The sequence below is a fragment of the Falco peregrinus genome, chromosome 5, assembly GCF_023634155.1.
Source record: "Falco peregrinus isolate bFalPer1 chromosome 5, bFalPer1.pri, whole genome shotgun sequence".
In the NCBI taxonomy this organism is placed as follows: Eukaryota; Metazoa; Chordata; class Aves; order Falconiformes; family Falconidae; genus Falco; species Falco peregrinus.
In genome coordinates, this window is record NC_073725.1 from 41,038,154 (window position 1) to 41,056,754 (window position 18,601).

Consider the following 18,601-nt stretch of genomic DNA (forward strand, 5'->3'; position numbering starts at 1 on the left):
TAAAATAATGCACTTTTTAAAAAAATTATTATTACACAATGTTATATCCTTTGTTGCAGATGTTCCAAGATTTCACTATATCAAAAGTATTATCCCATGCACACAGCCTAAGGCCAGCAATTCTGTGAAGAAAATGGATAGGACAAGAGAAACTCTAAAATGACACTTTCCTTTGTAAAGAGAGTAGAAAAGAAAGATAAAATACAGAATTGTAGCAACAAGAAAAGAACATAATTTCCAAATGGTTCATGTCAATCATGTCAATACTGGTGGTGTTTTTTATTCTTGTAGAATAGGATGTTTTCAGCTACTTTTACTCTTCCGTCTTTATAACAAACTATCTTAAAACAGTAACTGGCCACTGTCATACGTCCTCAGTTAAAAAAAAAAGGAAAGAAACTTGCATGCTTTGTCAGTAAGTTCTGAAAACACGCAAACAAGGCTTTTGCAAGGTTCAAATTAGAACCATCTTTTCTAAAGATTGTTGAGTACTTAGTATTGGTGAAAAACTAGTAGTAAAATAAATAGCACTTATTTTACTATAATCTTTATTTTGCTTAGAGGACTAATAATCAAAGGCCAGTAAAAACAAAACAGCAGACTTACTGTAATCCATGGCATGTTGACAAGGCAACAAATGATACGGGATTTCCTCTAATTTCTCCCTGATAATAGCAATGTTCTCCTCCCTGAAATTGGAAATTGAGATTGTAAATCCACAGGACATCCCACAGTATCGCAGCCCATCCCATCAAACACTGATTTTTCATAAATACATGGCAAACCCACTGACATGGCACCAAGAATTGACTATCATCCCACCTCCTTTTAGCCATGGTTTGGTAGCCAAACAAACATCATCATTTCAACTTTCTACACCAAATGAAGGTATTTTCAGTGTGAAATCCCTGGCATCCCAAGACAGATTTCAGAGACAAATGACTCCAGAAGTGCCAATCTTTCTTCAATGACTAGGAAAAAAGCTGGAAACAGGGGGCTTAGACTCAACACCTGGTCTGCACATGGCTACATCAGACAAGATGAACTCTGCTCGGAGGGTAAGGCAATTCCCTGCTTCTGAGGAGAAAGGTATGCTTATCAAATAATAATACTAATACCTGATTAAAACAGAACAAATCAGAAGTGCTCACTAGTGCTCCAAAACTAATGGAAACTTTATGTATAACGAAGCAGTAAAGCAATACAATGAAAACAAATATTTGCCTCTTCTCTTCTGCAAATAAAATATACACCTTTAAAATCAAATCCAGCAGACTTTACTCAAAAAATCCCCCCTTAGTTTCACAGAAGTCACACTGACAGCAAAGTAAGCCCTACTGCACATGCACTGAATGTATTCAGTACTGTACGTTGTCAATATTTGTACACAAAATTAGAAAAACAATTTAAGCATCTCTTAAATTCTCACTGCCACTCTACCCTGCAGAGGAACTTACCTATTGACGCCTTGCCAAATTCAGCTATGCTATATTACTGCACTACTGTTAGTTAAAGGATTATGAAGATGATTTTCAGTGCTTGCTTTTTTTTTTTTTCTAATAGCAACACTTTACTATTTCTATTCTCTACCACCACATGTATGAATAATCCACCTAGCCTAATGTACCCAGTCATATGAACATTTATGTCCATTTACTGCAGGGAAGGAAAGGCAGTATAATTACTGCTTTTTCAGAAGCCAGTAGTCACTTGCATGATGCATAGCACAGTCAGTTTAGACATCTGACATTTAATGCTTTTCTATTTTATTTTTCAAATATGAAAAATGAAAAAAATTATCAACATCAGGCAAAAGGTAAGAAAACACATAAATATGTTGGTTGAGCAGGAAGCCCTGTTCTGTTTTCTGCAAGGCACGCAAACTATTTTTGAAAGCAACTACAAGGGTGCCTCTGTTTTGATGTGCTCTCCATAAGAGATGACAGGAGCCTGCTTGTCAGAGTGTGGGTGCTTGCCGTTGCTTCTCAACCTGGCCACTGAAAATCATTAGCTCCTCCTCAAAATCTTCTCTAGGGCATTCCTGTATGCATGGACCCAAAGCACTTGGTGTGGCGCACCGGGGGCAGCTCGCAGCTGCCATGACCAGCAACAGCAGCACCACAGAGAAACGCAACACCTGATAGGACAGGCTGCGAGCCTCGCATTATTTGGCAGGCTTGTTGCTTCACTCTTGTGAGGAGAATCCCTGTGCCATATCTTTCATTAAGTGTCACTTTCACCCCCACCCCAGCCCGATTTCTTTCAGTCTCTTTATGTCTTGTCTTCTACATACCACTTCTTCCTTCCACTTGCTGCAGTGACAGCAGCCACCTCTCCTGCTGCTCTCCACCTTGGTGTTGTCTTCTCTCTGTATCTAGTACAGATACAGAACACCTTCACCGAACTGACCTTCAGGAGGACCTTCGTGCTACCCACCATGGGACCTCTCTACTAAGATGTCTGCACAAAAATGGTACCGGTGTCGTGCAGATAATATTCAAGCAGGCTGTGCTGATGTTTACGCGGCTCATGTCTGTGAGAAGCTCCAGGGCTGATCCTCCACACAAGGCTACAGTGAGGTGTCTGGCATAAGATGTATGATCCACCACCTTTGGACCAGCATTTCTCAGGACCACCAAGCATTTTGGACTCAGATGGAATACAAATGAAAAGGAGATGGTTTGCGTTTCTGCTTTGCACTCATGCATTTTTGCCACCAATACCTTAAGTTACATGGGATTTTAGACAGATTACCTCTTAGCCTGTTTTTCCCAAAACCTTGGCTCATTGTCTCTATTTTTTTTCTCCTTTTTTATACCTACTTACTTCCTATATCTTAGTTACTTTAAGATCTCTTCAATTGAGATTTTTCTTTCAGTCTGTAGGATGTCCCCCACTATAGGATCACAGTACCACTTAAGGCTTTCAGGTCTTTCCTGAATAAAAAGTAAACAAACAGACTCCAGTAATCTAGTAACAAAACCAACAAACTATATGGATGAGCTAAAACCTTGTAAGCAAAAAAATATTCTCTAAACAGAACTTTTGCAGTAGTATTCCTGTAAAAGATATAACTGGAGTAAGTAAATTAACATGGGAATAATATTGAAAAAACTATCAGGAGGGAGTTGTACAGAGTTCTAGCTGTGGAAGGAATTTGAAATAATTAGACAAATTAGGTTTTTTTCTCAGAAAATGTAGTTAATATGTTCCAGAAGTAGAATCTCAGGCTCCATTAGTTTGCAAAACCATGTCTTTATAACCAGAAGGAACATTTTTTCATACTAAGAATCCAAGCCTGTGGCTCAAAAGTGTGTTTTGATCTTCTTAATGAGAATCAAATAAATGCTTCATGATAGTAGCTCCAAATTAATTTATTCCATAACAAATCCATGAACAAATTTTTATGCATACAGATCTAGAAAAGAAAAATATAAGAAAAGGAGCTCAAATTCTTGCCTAGGAAAAACACAACTCTGACACACAAATTCTACTCTGTTTAATCAAATTACTTAACTCACTGATCTACTGAAGTTCACAGTAATTCTGGTGGAGACAGAAATATGACTGATCTTCTTAGTCTTGGGGACTGATTCTTATCACTATAAAACATTTACTTCTACATGCTGACATCGGGGGGATATTTTTTTACATACAGACTTATATTCCTATCAACATAATGTAAGTCACCTCAAACCAGTTAATAAAATTTAAGGGGTTTAAATAAAAATCGCTTTTTTCAAGTACTTGATGCACTAGTGGTATGATGGTTGTTTTTCTGGAAAGAACTCTCCCAGTGTAAGAAATCCTGTTGTCAGGATGCTCCTAAATGAAGTCCTGAGGATTGTTATAATCTCAGCAAGGAAATAAGAGGTGCTGCAGTGAAACCAGATGGCAGTACCACTGGACGGCTCTGGGAGTGATTGCTTAGCACCCCTTAATGGTGTTGCAAGCAGATAAAACATGCCAGCAACATGTGGCACGTGGTGGGGAGGGTGCCAATTCTGTACTGTACTTTTGGGGGTCTGGTTTTTAACAGTCCACAAAACCTGTGAAGAGAGAAGCACTTAAAGCTACAAAGTCTAGAACTGGTTCTGTACTGAAAGTCAGGACAACTGAAGGGGCTCTACAGGTCAGTGTTTTCTTTTCAAACATGCAATTTTGGACAAGAGGTTCCTGTTGTTGCTTGCCTGCAGTGCTGAGACTCTTTTACTCAGTATTAAAGCTCTTTTATAGCAGGTGCTGCAATCAAATACACTGTACTGCAGGAAGAATTGCAGTATATGGGAGATCTAAGACCACCAAGAGACTAAACGTGATCATCACATTTACCTTCTTTTACTCTGCTCTTAGAAATACTGAAGGACTGAGCTTGTCTCTCTTCTCTATTGGTATCTGTAGCAGCGAGACAGAAACTAAAAAAAAAAAATATATCTTTTTTTCCTAAAAATATTCTGGTCATATATGAAAATTAAGAGTTCTTCCAAGAGCTGAAATCAGCACATGTTACCAACAACAGTTCAATCCAGAGCATCAAGGGTGTTTTCTGAAAAGCTACTGGCTTTCTGTAGCTATTAGAGTCCCACTCTGCTCTGTCAAAAGCAGACAATAATGGACCATCTCAACAAAGCAAACCTCCACACTGGCCTCTGTGGGCTACTGGGGAATGGTTTGGTGTTAATATAAAGAGAAAATAAAACAGCTTTTCTAACCTATGTCAGCCTCAGAGAGAGCAGCACATTTACCCCTTCCTGCTCTAAGACCAAGCCTGGCCAATGTCGAGTCAATGGGAGAAAATTAGGCTAAATAACATCTCCTATGTGACAAGGTCAGCCTGGTGACAATGTCTGTGACACAGACCTGCAACACACATACACTCATGCCGTACCCAAAGGCAGTCTTAATGCTATAGCAGAGAGAAGTTCAATATTTTTGTCTCCTCAAGGCACACAGCCACTGCTCATGCTGTGGTTAGCACGATGCAAGGCGAATTTTCTGCCAATGCCCATGGCATTCTTTTTTTTCGTTTCTTCAGTTCAGTAAGCTCTCTTTCCGTCATGAAACCTCTCAGCCTTACCGTGACTTCCAAGAGCAATACAGAATATACAAATCTTTAATAAGAAGTCTACTGATTTGGGTAGCTACAAATGCAGTAACATCCTACCAAAAAAGAAAAAATATCAGAATGACACCAGGGTCAGTTAAAACAAAACATTATGACACTGGTAAGTTTATGACTTAATCTTCATCTTGATGTTTAAGTTGGATAATTATAGAAAAATCCTGAATTAGGAGTATCTTGCGCTGTGAACTGCTACAGCTCCCCACCAACCAGCATGCAACCCTTCTTGCATATGTCAGTCCAAGTTTCCCTGCAGCCTATCTGGGCAGGTAGAGTGGCAAAGATACTAAAAAATGAGAAGGCAGAGATGTTAGCAATGCAAGTAAAATCTGTTTCCACCTGTGTCCTTTAAGATAGTTTGTCCCTGCCAAGAGAGGCACCAGCTGCTGAGTAAACACAAAAGAGACGAAAAACATGTACATTGATACTCACAATGAAGGGGGGAAACAAGTGAAGGAAGAAAACAGCCACAACAGTCAGTGATGGTGGCGGTTCACTCTTCTTTGCAGTCTCAGTGAAGAAATCATCTGCTGACCATACACTGACAGTGTTTGTTATTCACCTCGGAGACACTATGACCTTCCCAGGGGAGGAAAATTAAGGATGCACATTCATCTGCTTTCAAGTAACACCCAAAATCAGATCTCCAAGTAAGCAATTTTCTGCAATTAGGATTGGTGCTAGCCACTAAAACTTACGCTACACTCGAGCACTGACCCTAAAACTAACAACTTCCTCCTTCCAGCAGCTACATATTCCTATTTTAACACTCAAGGAAACATATTCCTATTTTAACACCAAAGGATAAGAAGATTGCTCATCTAGTTCAGATCCTAGTAACACCGTTCCTCTTTCCTTGCAGCAGAAAGCTCCCAGAAGGCCAGCTAATGACCACACCACCATTGTGTGAAGTGCCAGATAATGATTAGCTTTTTAAAGCGCTACCCACTGTGGGGTCACTAGTTTTAATACTGTTTCCTTAGCAATCACTTAGATCTGTTTACAAATTATTGATGCTTGCACAAGTTTTGAACCAATGATAACTAAGACTGCATGAGAAAAAGGAACAGAAGAAAATGCTCACCCTCTTGCTGACTTCTACAGCAGAAAATGACTCGTTACAGATGGGTTTCTATTTGTAAATAGAAAAGTCAAAATGGCACTTTCACATGTGCAACTGCATCGAGAGAAAATCTCTTCTAATTGACATGTGCTTCAGCAAAGGCAGGGGCCTGGCTGGCAGGACTGTGCTGTTCTGCAGCAGAGCCCTGGGCTCAGCCCTTACACACCTCAGCAACAATTCCAGGGACCCTGGCATCACCTCTTTGCAGAGTAGGTCTCTGGATGTAGCTACAGTGTACTATAGACTCATGAAAGCCAACTGTTTTGAAAATGTGAATGGTGCTCGCCCTTTCTAGGGGGACAGCTATCACGTACTCACACAACTGAGAGCTGACATGCTGTAGTGACATCAGGTTATAATGCTATTTCAGATTCTGAAATCAGAAATATGGATTCCAAAATTAGCATAAAGCATCACCACTTCTAGGACTTCTCCACAAAATGCCCATGTTTAAAGACTGTTGGCAGCACTCTTAAAAAACATAGACACATGTGTATGTGACAGGATCCTGCACACAGAAGACTCACTCCAACTGCCATTGGTGACTCATGGTAGGCGCTTGGAGCAGATGGCATGTGCTATCAGCCCAGCTTCCCAGTTCAGAGGCCAAATGAGGCTTGTGTTTACTGCCCAGTAGCTACGAGAGATGATGCTGCATGAGCATAGCTGCAGGGTGTGGAAAGAAAGCTCATGCCAGCGCAACACCATCTGGTCTGGGAGCTGCCTTGGCATCTGCTTGGTAAACAGGCTCTTGACTTGCCTTGCCTTACACCTTGGTCTTAGGGAAAATTATTTTATTTATCAGTTGCTGGATAAAGATGAGGCAAAGGAGAACAGGGCTGGTTACCTCTTCCTGTCTATTCTGATGTCTCTAAGTTGGCTCCTGCAGCAGTGCCTAGTGTGTCTGAGTCACGGCATACAAGTAATTTTAATGACAGTCATTTTGCCCCATTAGTGCTGCCTGTATGTAGGGAAAAGAGAATAAATATTTTAAAGGACTATATGAAAATCCTTTATAATCTACTCATACTAATCTGTCACATCAGCTCATCAGCCTAGCACGAGTCTGAAGCCAAGTTATAAGCACATGATGTACAAGGTTACTATAAACACAACACAGAAGATGAGATGTTGGCATGCGCCTACGTGGATACCAGTCAGTCAGAAGATAAAGTTCTGAGTAAAATGGAGAAAAAATTAGATTTCCTTATTGGCTTATTATTTCTGAATGACAGAAACTTCTCTTTAAGTGAGAATTCACAGAGCTTGAGACTGTGTCCAGAAACATTAACCTACTGTATATAATACAGTGCTGGCTCAGTATCCATAAGAAACAACAGATGAGTCTCAGCAAAACTATTTACAGAAGTTAAGATCAAGTAAAAAAGATGTCAGGCTAAAGTACGCTGAAGTCTTGCATGGAGCACTCTTTCAGAAGGTCAGCAGCTTCCATTTGCTTAGCTTCACAGCCCTTCAAAGGGATTAAGTTAAACACAAAATGATACTTTTATTCTTTAATAAGAGCATCTACACAGGGATTTAATGTTCTTTAGTGTTACAGCAATAATTAGTTTCTCTTAGCTATACTCAGTCCTTGCACAGAGTTTACAGAACACTTGGCTGATGCCACTCTCTGCCTATGTTTGTTGTGTGTGTAGCTCATGGAAAGTAACTCATGAGGTGCACAAAGTCTGGTAGGACTTTTCTGCAGATTCAAGCACTGCACTGCTGCCTTCCCTCTGAAAGTTACCCAGCTTCTCACTACAGCAGAATCAGGACTTTATCACTAGGACTCACATTCACAATGGGATGTATGTTTTAAGCTTTTGATGGTTTCCACTTTCTGACAATTTTTTCCCCTCCCAGGACTAGCCAAAAAACACAGGACTTGTTTTTTGTTTTGTTTTGTTTTTTGTCACAAAGAAAAGGAAGACAAGATAATTAAACCTGCAAAATCCTACATGAGTCACTATCTGAGATTCATTCTAGCATAGCATATTCAAAAACATGGCCTGGGAAAGACTCCTAATACTGAAAGCTGCACTTTTGATTTCCTCCTTCTCAGTAGCAGGATGCATGTAGAAAGTAAGCTGGTAATAGCAAGGAGATAAACAGATACGGAAAAAAAAAAAAAAAAATTAATGCAAATGTGTATTAACAGTGCCAGCCTGCAGGATCATTAGGTAAGGCAAATGCATTATATGTGATGGCTGATTATCTTGCCCTGGTACCCCCCAAAGGATACTATGTTTTACTAACCTCCAAAGAGATTACCTTCACAATTCAAACAATGCTAAAACAGGCAAGTGAGATATTTCTCAATACCTATCAACTCAGTGTGGCAGCATGACACTGACTCAAAAAAAAAAAAAAAAAATGTCCAGAATAACTGAAAACACACAGAAATCTAAAAATTTTGTGAAAGCATCAGGGCACATACAGTAACATTAATTCTAGCCAAAATCTACAGGAAGCCATTTGACCAGTATACTCTGAGACCACAGTTCCCTTTGCGATGGCAGCATCCTCTAAGGTATGAACCATACAGTCATTCCCTGCTCCACTACTACACACTGATCTTCCCCTTGTGAAACTTTCAATTGATGAACTCCCATCATACATCAAAAACACCTATGATTAGTCCCTAAGTGAAAGAATTTGCCATTTATTCTATCCGATTTCATCCCATTTCGGTCAAAGATAGCCAGTTTTCCATCTGATCCTTCTGTGCACTGTAATGCTTTCCAGTTTCGTACTGCTAGCAAATTTCATTAATATACACACACTTCTTTTTTTTAGCCTAAGTCATTAATAAAAATATTTTATGAGAGCAGTCTGAAGATCAACCTTGCAGGAATCCCCTGCTAAACTGTGTCAGACTCAAAGACTCCCTGTCAGCTCTTCTTTGGCTAGTTTACTGCTATCAGTAGAAAGTAGATTATGGCCTAGATTTTTAATAACTTGCCATGAGGCAAGCAGAGCTCTGTTGAGGGAGGAGAGGAGCTCTGATGACATAACAGGAACCCTTATGCAAAATTTTCTCTCAAACAAGCAAGAGAGTGATTTTTCTGGTACTAACAGCTTCCCTAGTCTCCGGACACAGTGGAAAAAGCCCTGCCAGAAATAGTCATATATAATTCCTGCATTATTTATGATTTGTTCCTTTCCAATTTCTTTTCTCACCCCGGGGCTCATCACCAGGTTGTGCAAGCTCTGGGTACATGCACACGCAGCTCCACACCAGCCCCAGGCTCCCGCGTCCCAGGGCAGAGGCTCTCTGCACTCCCCTCCCACCCCTTCCTGCCAGCCAAAATGGTGCTCCAGTTTTCAGGAGGAAAATGTAATCCCTCACAGGAACGCCTGTTTAGCATACAGGCTTTTCTGGCAAATCAAAACACCTTCCTCTGGTTACAAAATGGTGAATTATCAAAAGCTGAAGAAAAACTAAGAGATTCTTCTACGGAGCTCTGACAGTGGATGTCCTTAAAACTGGAAGATGCTGGTAGAAGCACCTTGCTATAAAATTGGAAACGTGTAAGTCTATGATAAAAATTACCTGCTCACTGGCTCCGTGTTTTTACTAGCCACACTGCAAATTATAGTGGCCTTACAATTGAACAGATCAAACCTGTGGTGATACAGCAAAATGTTGGAATGTTACTCTAGGGTAAGGTCTCATCAAATACAGGCCCTAAGACATACACAGATGTTGCCCTCAGTCAAGGGACTGTACCCTAACTCCTCCTCAAGCAGACAAGATTTGAAGGAGGGAGCTTAACAGAAAATGCAATACCCATCATGTCAGGGGTCCCCGGTCCTCTCTAGCCTTTCAAGATTTTAGTGGTTTTCTCCCTTCTATATTATATTCCTTTAAAAGGGCATTTAAAGAGCCCTTCAAATACACATCAAGCCAAGACTTTAATCACAGCAGGGCAATGAAGTAATTTTCCCCTCTTGTGCACAGGCATTATGACAGCTGTAAGCTACAGTAACAGGCATTTTGCGCATGCTACTAGCCAAACAAATGCACACAGCAAAGGGAAATAATGACTATTTTTGCAAACTAAGGGCTCTGCTTTGCTGTGCAGGATTAAAATGCATTTTCCCCACAACCCTGATTCCCCTAACTGCAATAACAGCACCTCTGCTAGTACGACGTCAGAGCACAAGGTCACTCCAGGGCACCCCAGCTCAGGAGGACGGCTGCGGGCAGCCTGAAGGAGGGCACTGGGCACTGCCCTGCCCACGCTCGCTGCCGCACAGCAGTGGCTGAGCACCACAGGGGCCAGCAATATGGCTCAGCACAGCTGGCGACACAAAGCCACAAGGCAATCTTAAGCCACAGGGCAAGTTTGGCCAAAGTTTCTCTGTCAACACCTACAATGGAGAAAAACAGTACCTAGAATTTAACTGTGTTGTTTGATGTCACGATTATGCACATGCTGTGAAGTAGAAGCAAAAAGCAATGTTCTTTTATGCTGTGAGCACTCTTGCTGTAATACTGTGCCCATAATACACATATTGTGTTTATACCACCAAACTTAAGAACTTAGGGTTGCCTATGAAATATAGTTCCTTCTAGTTATATTTAAACATGTCATCAAAACTTTATTACATTTGTTTACCACAACTCTACCTGTGCAAGTTCTTTGACTGGGAGCTAAATTATTTTCATTGTCTACTTTTTTTCAGAAAGGAATTTTCTAAGAACCCATAGAATTGTCCAGCGTTTTGAGGGAATACAGGCAGAAACATTTATTTCTACATTCTCCAAAGAGGAAAACTGAAACACTTTATATGAGAAAATGTCACAGAATAGATATCAGCAGTTCCTTCTGAGGGAGAAAAACCCAGCAATGTGAATTACTGAGCACTACAGCTGTTTTTTTCCTTTCATCTTACTGACAGCATCAGTGACAGAATGATAACCCAAAAAGAAAGAAAGATAAAAGGACACAGAGCTATATTGCGGCAACATTAAGTATACACAAGTTGAGTATTTATGTGCTGTGAGCATAGGATGATCTGGACTGACACAATCGGGAAAAGGCAATGCATGAAGGGTTTTTCTCTTTCTTATTAATTGATTATTCTCTTTGCTACCAGAGGGAATTTAGGCCAATACTGCTGCTTTCCTAGCAGTTAGAGGCATGATCTAAATTAAAGGAGGATTGGGGGGGGGGGGGGAAACAACAACACTGAAATGATTCAAAGATATGCCTCCTTTTGTTTTTCTTAAGCGCTGCATGTTGTTGCTGGTTTAATAAGAATGTCTTAGGTGCTGCCTAACTGTGCCAAATCAACAAGGACTTATAACAGAGAAGCCTCTCTTCTGCAGCTGCTAAATGTTGGCACCCTGCAAAAACATGTGTAATGTTCCACCTTCACAACGGTCCAATGTATTAACGAATTATGCAGCAATCAAATGTCATTCAAATTTCTCTTCTAATAAAAAGTTGTGTTAAACTGTGAACTCTCCTCCATATAAAAATCCTTTTGCTCCTTCAAAGTGGTTTTTAATGATCTGAATGTTTCTCCCTTTTCCTCCCTTTCCCTGCCCCCCTCTCCTCTCTGAAGCATCCTAACTAACGGCAGGAGATCCATATGTACTTTACAGCACAGGAAGTTTTACTGGGGGGATGGAGAGGGGGAGGAGTGGCAAAAGTAGTTATCAACTCCACGTTGCATATGAGCCAAGGCAGGCATCTGCTTCCCGGACACATTCATGCCTGTAACACTCCTAAACTGCTGAGTGTACATATATCTGCATTCCTGCAGCAAGTCAAAGCTCCTGTCTTCTCCCATATTGCCGATGGCACAACTGCAGCACTGCCAATTTGCATGTTTGTGCAGTATTCCTGCACTGGGAAATGCAAGGGGGAAACACATGGATTTTAAAATACACCTCTCCTTACGTCACTGAGGCAGCCAAGTACAGAGGAGGCACTTTTGCTGTATAAACAGGCTTGCTCAAAGCCTGCAGCTGGCAGTGGATGGCAGATAGACATTTTCTTTCTCTCACTTTCTCCCACCAAAGCAGCAAGAGAGATGTTGCCAGGCCGCCTCTGTTTCTGCCTACAGCCAAAGACAAATTGCAGAGAGGTGGGTGAAAAGCAGCATGTTGAAGCAACTGACAGAAACCTGGGTCCTTTCTGAAATACCTCTTCTCCTGCTTCTGCTAAGGAATATGCTGTGTAGCATAGTGCATATTTTGTGATTTATTTATAAACTGCACCCTTTTACTAGCTATTTTTAAGTAAGTATCTGAGCAATCTGCACAATCCCTAAAATTTAGTGTAATAATTATATTTTGCCTGGTGTGTATTGTAAGTACTGATTTCAAGGTGGTTTTACCAGTTACTGTGAATGATTTCCATAGAAACTCAAGGTACTAAATCACCATTATGAAAAATTCTTGTATTCCCAGTAATATTTTCAAAACATTTGATATAAAACCAGAGTTCAGTTTCTCAAATGCAAAACAGATACTGCTGGGCTCTTCAACAAACAGGGCTCTCCAGGGCATTTACAGGTGCTCTGAAAAATACTGGCTGGTTAGAGGGAACCAGATTTATTTTTAAACAGCTATTGGGTACTGAAATTAGCCTCACTCAGTGTCTGGCACCGAAATGTACTCAGCAGCCTGCATTCTTCCAAAAATCTTTTGATATCTGAACTTTTCTGAAAACGTGCCCGTGACTGAGGCCAATGGGCCCTTCCAGACGTGTCACAGCAGCTGCTCCCCTCTCCTCCAATCCCAGGCACTCAGAGGCAGCAAAACAAGCAAAAAATACACATCCCACCTTCTTGGCGTGCTTCCATAGGCCTGCTGCCTGCCGAGCTCCCAGAGAGGTGGGTAAGGAGGGGGCAGAAGAGCCCCCCATGCACCCCAGCCACCCCTGCACCCCTGGGTTCAGTGCACAAGGTGCAAAGCAGCCTGGAGAAGGAAACAGATCACCTGAGCAGCAATGCCCTGCCTTTGCAGTGCATCCTTGTGACCCTTCCATTCCCAATTCAGTTCATCTCAAGCATCAAGGGTCAACGCAGCAACACCAGTTCTCTACTTAAAGCAGATGTAAAGAGTACCGACTGAAGCAGTGATAGCCATCCTGAAGGTATACCATGACCCTGCACAGCAACTAACTGAAGGGGAAATAATCTCTGGGACCCTGGAGACTGGGAGATGTTTTGCCCAGAAGACACTTCATGACCCTTCCTCTGAAAGGCCTGATCCTCCTGTCTCTTCCCCATGCAATTCAAGAGTACTCACAGAGAAGAGCCACTGATGTCAAACATTTCCTTGCTTGATTAAGGCTTACTCATCAGAAACAGATTTGTCCTAATTCAGTGATGGGACTCAGATAGATTAACTTAGCTAACTTGCTTATATACCTTGATGCAGACAAATGGATTGTTTTGTTCTTATTAATATCAGCTATTATCTTTATTCCTGCTTTGAGTCATATTCTGAATCTGAGTCAAGACTTCTTGATTGCAGAGCACAGCTGACTGAGAAATTAGTCTTTACAATTTAATAGAACACCTCTGTGTTTGCCTCAGTCTGATAATGTATGCAGACTATTATCAGAGAGTAAAAAAAGCAGATTTCAAGTTTGCAAATGCCAGAAAGGGATAAAACCAAAGGAAACATATCTTCAGCTACTCAGTGGCTGAAGGATTCAGCTACTCAATGGCTAAAGGATTGTTTTGTCCACTTCCGCTTTCACATTACACGGGTTAATGCATTTGTTCCAGAGTATTTAGGTGATCTCAGATTTAGTAAAAGACTTTCGGATTTTTTTTAATAAAATGTAAACATTGAACAAAATTTGGCCTGATAGGCGAATTCGAAGAGTTTCTATTATGCACAGCATATATTACATTCATGCACATTTTGTGTAACCTAAAGCAATTTTATACCTGACATCTACAAAATACTGTTCTAACAAACAGAAGGTTCTCAAGAAAGTTCTCCCATGTTCCATGCAAATAACAAAACACTCCTGCAAAGGCAGTGGGACATTTCACGGAAGACAACTGCAACAAAGAGGACCTTGTCGTCATCATGCCAACAAATATCCAGAGAAAGAAATCCACCATTTGAGACATGGACTAGATATTTGGAAACATTATACAATAAATCCTGCTATTCTCATTAAAACCAACACACTTGGGGTTTAGTACAATGAGGAAATGCTAGCTACCAAACCAGAACGATCTTCTTCAATAGGCATCAAAAGTTAATTTTATTTACTAGAAAAAAGAGCTACCATGTATACATTTTTAATAGATACAATTTTGATATAAACATCAATGTATTAATTTGCTAATAAAGTTTCTTATTTAAAAAGCTGGAATCTTAGAAGACGTGAAACATGCTTGCCTCAGAAGAGTAAAACAAATCACCTAAAAAATCAGATATCTCTCAAAAAAATAAGTGAGTTTGCATTAAGATCAAAAGCAAAGCAAATTAAAAAAAGCAAAGCATAAGAAGGAAATTCTTACTTTAACTTCCACTGTCTTGCCACCTTGCTCAATATGCCTCTCAAGATACTCAGAAGACAACAGGTCACTGCAAGAAGAAAAAAAGAACCATAAGCCTTGTGCATGTGTTCTTGCACTCCCTCACAGCAAGCACTGATTAAACATTTACATTTGAAAAGGGCAAAACCTGCAGGATACTTTTCCTAAAATGTTCATAAAAATCACTGAAACAGCCGCTTCCAACAGAGTTACACAGTGCATGGGACACATTGATTTTTAATACCAGAAGGCAGGACAAGGAAAACCAAGGGGTGAGTGGGTGGGTTCTTCACAGAGGGTTCACAAACAGCCACTGACAATGATTTCAATTCAAGAGACTCTTCTATTTGCTGCTAAAAGTGAACAGTATGGAAGTTAGGTGAACTTTCATGAAAAGAAAAAAAAAAAAAAAGCATAAGGATGAGAAATGATGAGAAGCCTCTCATAGTCACTCCCATGGCAGGCTGCATCTGAGGGGAAAATGGCAGCTGCCTCTGACAGACTCCCAAAGACACAATGGCACAGCAGTGAAATGACCCTGTAATGCCAATATGGTGAGCCCTGGACCACACTAAATCGGCTGGCAAAGCCACCAGCCAGAGGGCTGCACCGCACCCCAGGCTCAGTGCAGGTGTCCAGGTGGGCACCAGGCTGCCCTGGGGCTGCCAGGCCAGGCCTCCACACACCCCCCCTCATGCCCACCCTGGGGACCCTGCAGCTGCAGCAATGCCAGAGGGAAACGCTCCGGGCAACAGCAAACCCAGCCTCAAAAGGACACAAGGCTTTGGAACAAACACTGAAAAAACAATCAGACCTGAGGCAAATGCTTATAAGCTAAAGGCATGCTGTATTTACTAAGAAACATCAACGCTAAACCCAGTCAAATCCTCTCTCTTGTAAGTTACTCTCTAGGCAAGCAGACGATCTCCATCAGAAACTTCACCCAACATTTTCAAAGACTGTAAAATTTTACTGAGATGAAATCTGTATAAAGATTTGCTATTGTCCCACTTCAGAGGTGATTAAACTGGAAAAGATTTAGAATTGTTAAAGAAAACATGGCGACAGGCACTCTGACTGATGGGACAGAGGGCAACGAGCACGGACCTTCTCAGCAAAAGAGGCAAAATCAAACATTTCTCCTTCAAACAACAAAATACCCAGGCTAGAGGTGAACTGACGTGCTGTCGAGGGCAAGGACAGCTGAGCGGCACCCAGGGCAGCAGCCACCCGGTGCTGCTCTTGGCCCTGGCTAAACAGGCAGAAGGGCCACAGACTTTTTAGCTCACATAGGCACAGAGCAAGCCCCTAGAGCAGGACGATGTGGGTAGCACGGGTCCTTCAGTACCAGCCCTGCAAACTGCCAGCTTGGTATCTGCATTAATAACCCAGGCACAAAAGCTAGGAGCGGTCTAGTTAAATATGCTGATAAGGCTAATTGGAAAGCATGGGGAATAAAGAAGAATATTGAAAAACTCCCACAGGAAAGAGCTGGATGATCTTCAGGACTTCATATTAGAAACAGGATCAAATTCAATTGTACAAACAGCAAATTTATGCACTTAAGGGCTGGAGGGAATTTCTGTTATGCTGTTTTGGAGGGCCTGGTTTACAAAGGAGAGAGACATGACTGCACTTGTTTCTGGCAAAATGATTTGCCAGATCAATATGGTGTCTTCCTGAAAAACACAACTGTCATCCCAGAATACATCAAAGATGATGTATTTCCAGTCAAACTGAGGTAAGATTAATACCACTGTCCAAAGGAGACCTCTTTTCAAATACTGAAGACAGGTACTGGACAGCTTTGCTAAAAAGTTCAATTACCTGGAAGCACAGAGAGGCTCTGGGGATAACCAGGGAATGGAAAGCTTCTGAAGTCTAGCGAAAAATTGAGTTGTGAGGGGATATGAGTGCACCAGAGTTCATACACCAAGATGTAAAGGTAGCTAATTAGGTTACAGAAGACACTGGCAGAACCTCAAATGTACACGGACTGTCAGTGACTCAATGAAAACTTGATGTTAGAAAAAAAAACAAACAACTTTTTATCTAAGTGTAAGCAACAGAGGCAACAAAAAGAGGGATGCTAGTAAGTTTCTGAACGGGAGCACCCATGGGAAAACTGTCCATGGAGTGGTGTCTCCTCAGTCACAGGGAGTTCACAGCTGGTTGCTGCTGAAGGCAGGAGGTCTCAGCGGCTCCTCAGCAGCAAGTGCTGAACCTATCTTGTGTCAACACAAGCACTCATCGAAATACTCTCAGTGTCAGAACTAACACTCATCAAGACACTCCTGGTGTCAGTATCGGCACTCATCAGAGTACACTGAAATGGTTCAACAAACCCACGGTTTTGCTGCATTAGGTAATTGAAGTCCTTTGTAAAGAGGTACAATAAGCTCCAGGACTGACGCAAGAGAGGGAACATACCTGAACAGCTGTCAATAGAGGAGAAAGAAAGCAAGCAACTCCTCTGGCCACCGCAGAACCAGCACGACCAACTGCCCCCAGATTCAACCTCTAGTACCCCCTTAATTTTGGTCAGGCCCATATACCTTTATTGATGCTTTGCACAGCAGCCGGCAAGTAACCCATTATGAAAGGCAACTAGAAGATGCTGTTTGAGTTACTGATTACAATCCTCTAATTCATCTTAGAAGCGAGTATTAAATATTTAAGATACTCATCCACCTGGGGGAAGCTCAAAGACTCCCATAAGGTCTGAGTATTTTCCAGATTCAGGAATTTAGACAAATGCTCTCTTAAAATGTATTTAGTTTAGCTTGCTTTAGATACATAGTTTTCGGCTTTCACTACACTTTCCAGCAAAGTTCTATGCTTCCACATGTTTACTAAAGCCAGTTCTATAGCTTAGGGCTCTAGGTTTACTCTCAGTTATTTCTGGGGGACTCATTTAATCTAAGGTCATCCTTATCTGACCACAAAGGGTTTTGTGCCAAGGAAGATGCAAGAGATTATAAAATCTAAGATATTAAAGTAATCATACAGTACAAAAGACAGAGATCGAACAGAATAACTTAACTCAGAGAGAGGGTTTACAGTTGTATTTGCAGGGCTAACAAGGAGAAGCACAGGGTCTTCTCACATGGGTCTGACAAAATTACTGCTTTTTAAAAGATACTGCTGTTAATATCTTTATGTTCTGGAAGATCACGTTATGTTCTCCAAGATCTGGAAATTGCGTCTGGCATAAGAAAACAGAAATTGATCATTCTCTGCCTTGTACAATGCAAGAGCTAGGGAGGTAATAGAAAAGGCCAGTAAGCTCAAAACTAATAAAAAGAGATCTTTTCTGGCACAGCCCCTGGTTACAATGTGGAACCTCTTGCCACAGGAAAGCATGGATGCTGGAGGTCTGTACTGGTTCAAGCTGGGAATGGACAAGTTTATGGACATAATTGAGGGCTGCCGAATGCACAGAAATTGTACCTGACTGAGAAAATCTTGGAGTGCTTGAAAAGGACTCTGGGGAAGCCTCATACATGCTTATTCTGTTCTTCTGCTTCTATCTCAGCATCTGCCTTGGGCCACTGGGATAGGGCAGTTGGCCACACACCTCTCTGACCTGACCTGGACTGCTCTGCCTGCACGCTGGCAGGGTCCTGTTTCTCCTGGTGGTTATTTAGGGTCCCCTGGCATCCAGCTCTAGGGTTGCTGGTGGTCAGTCAGCTGCTCTTCTCCCACCCACCCACCCCTCTGATGGACACACCCAGGTTGTTCAAGTTGTATTTATTTTCAGAGTAGGCCAAGAGAACAATTCCTAAACAGGTCCATCCATTTTGCTGTCCTGCTCAGTCCCTGCTTTTGGGACA

General features: G+C 41.4%; 1 protein-coding gene across 11 annotated transcripts in view; it reads right to left on the minus strand.

The window, feature by feature from the left end:
• The window catches only part of ADAM22 (ADAM metallopeptidase domain 22), a 137,756-nt gene that overhangs the window by 60,606 nt on the left and 58,549 nt on the right, over positions 1-18,601 (minus strand). For all 11 annotated transcript variants that reach the window (XM_055804257.1, XM_055804249.1, XM_055804247.1 and 8 more), the window contains exons 4-5: positions 14,751-14,817; positions 607-689 (exon numbers count right to left, since the gene is read on the minus strand). In XM_055804257.1, the coding sequence (XP_055660232.1) occupies positions 607-689; positions 14,751-14,817 (150 nt within the window). The remainder of the gene's footprint in view (positions 1-606; positions 690-14,750; positions 14,818-18,601) is intronic.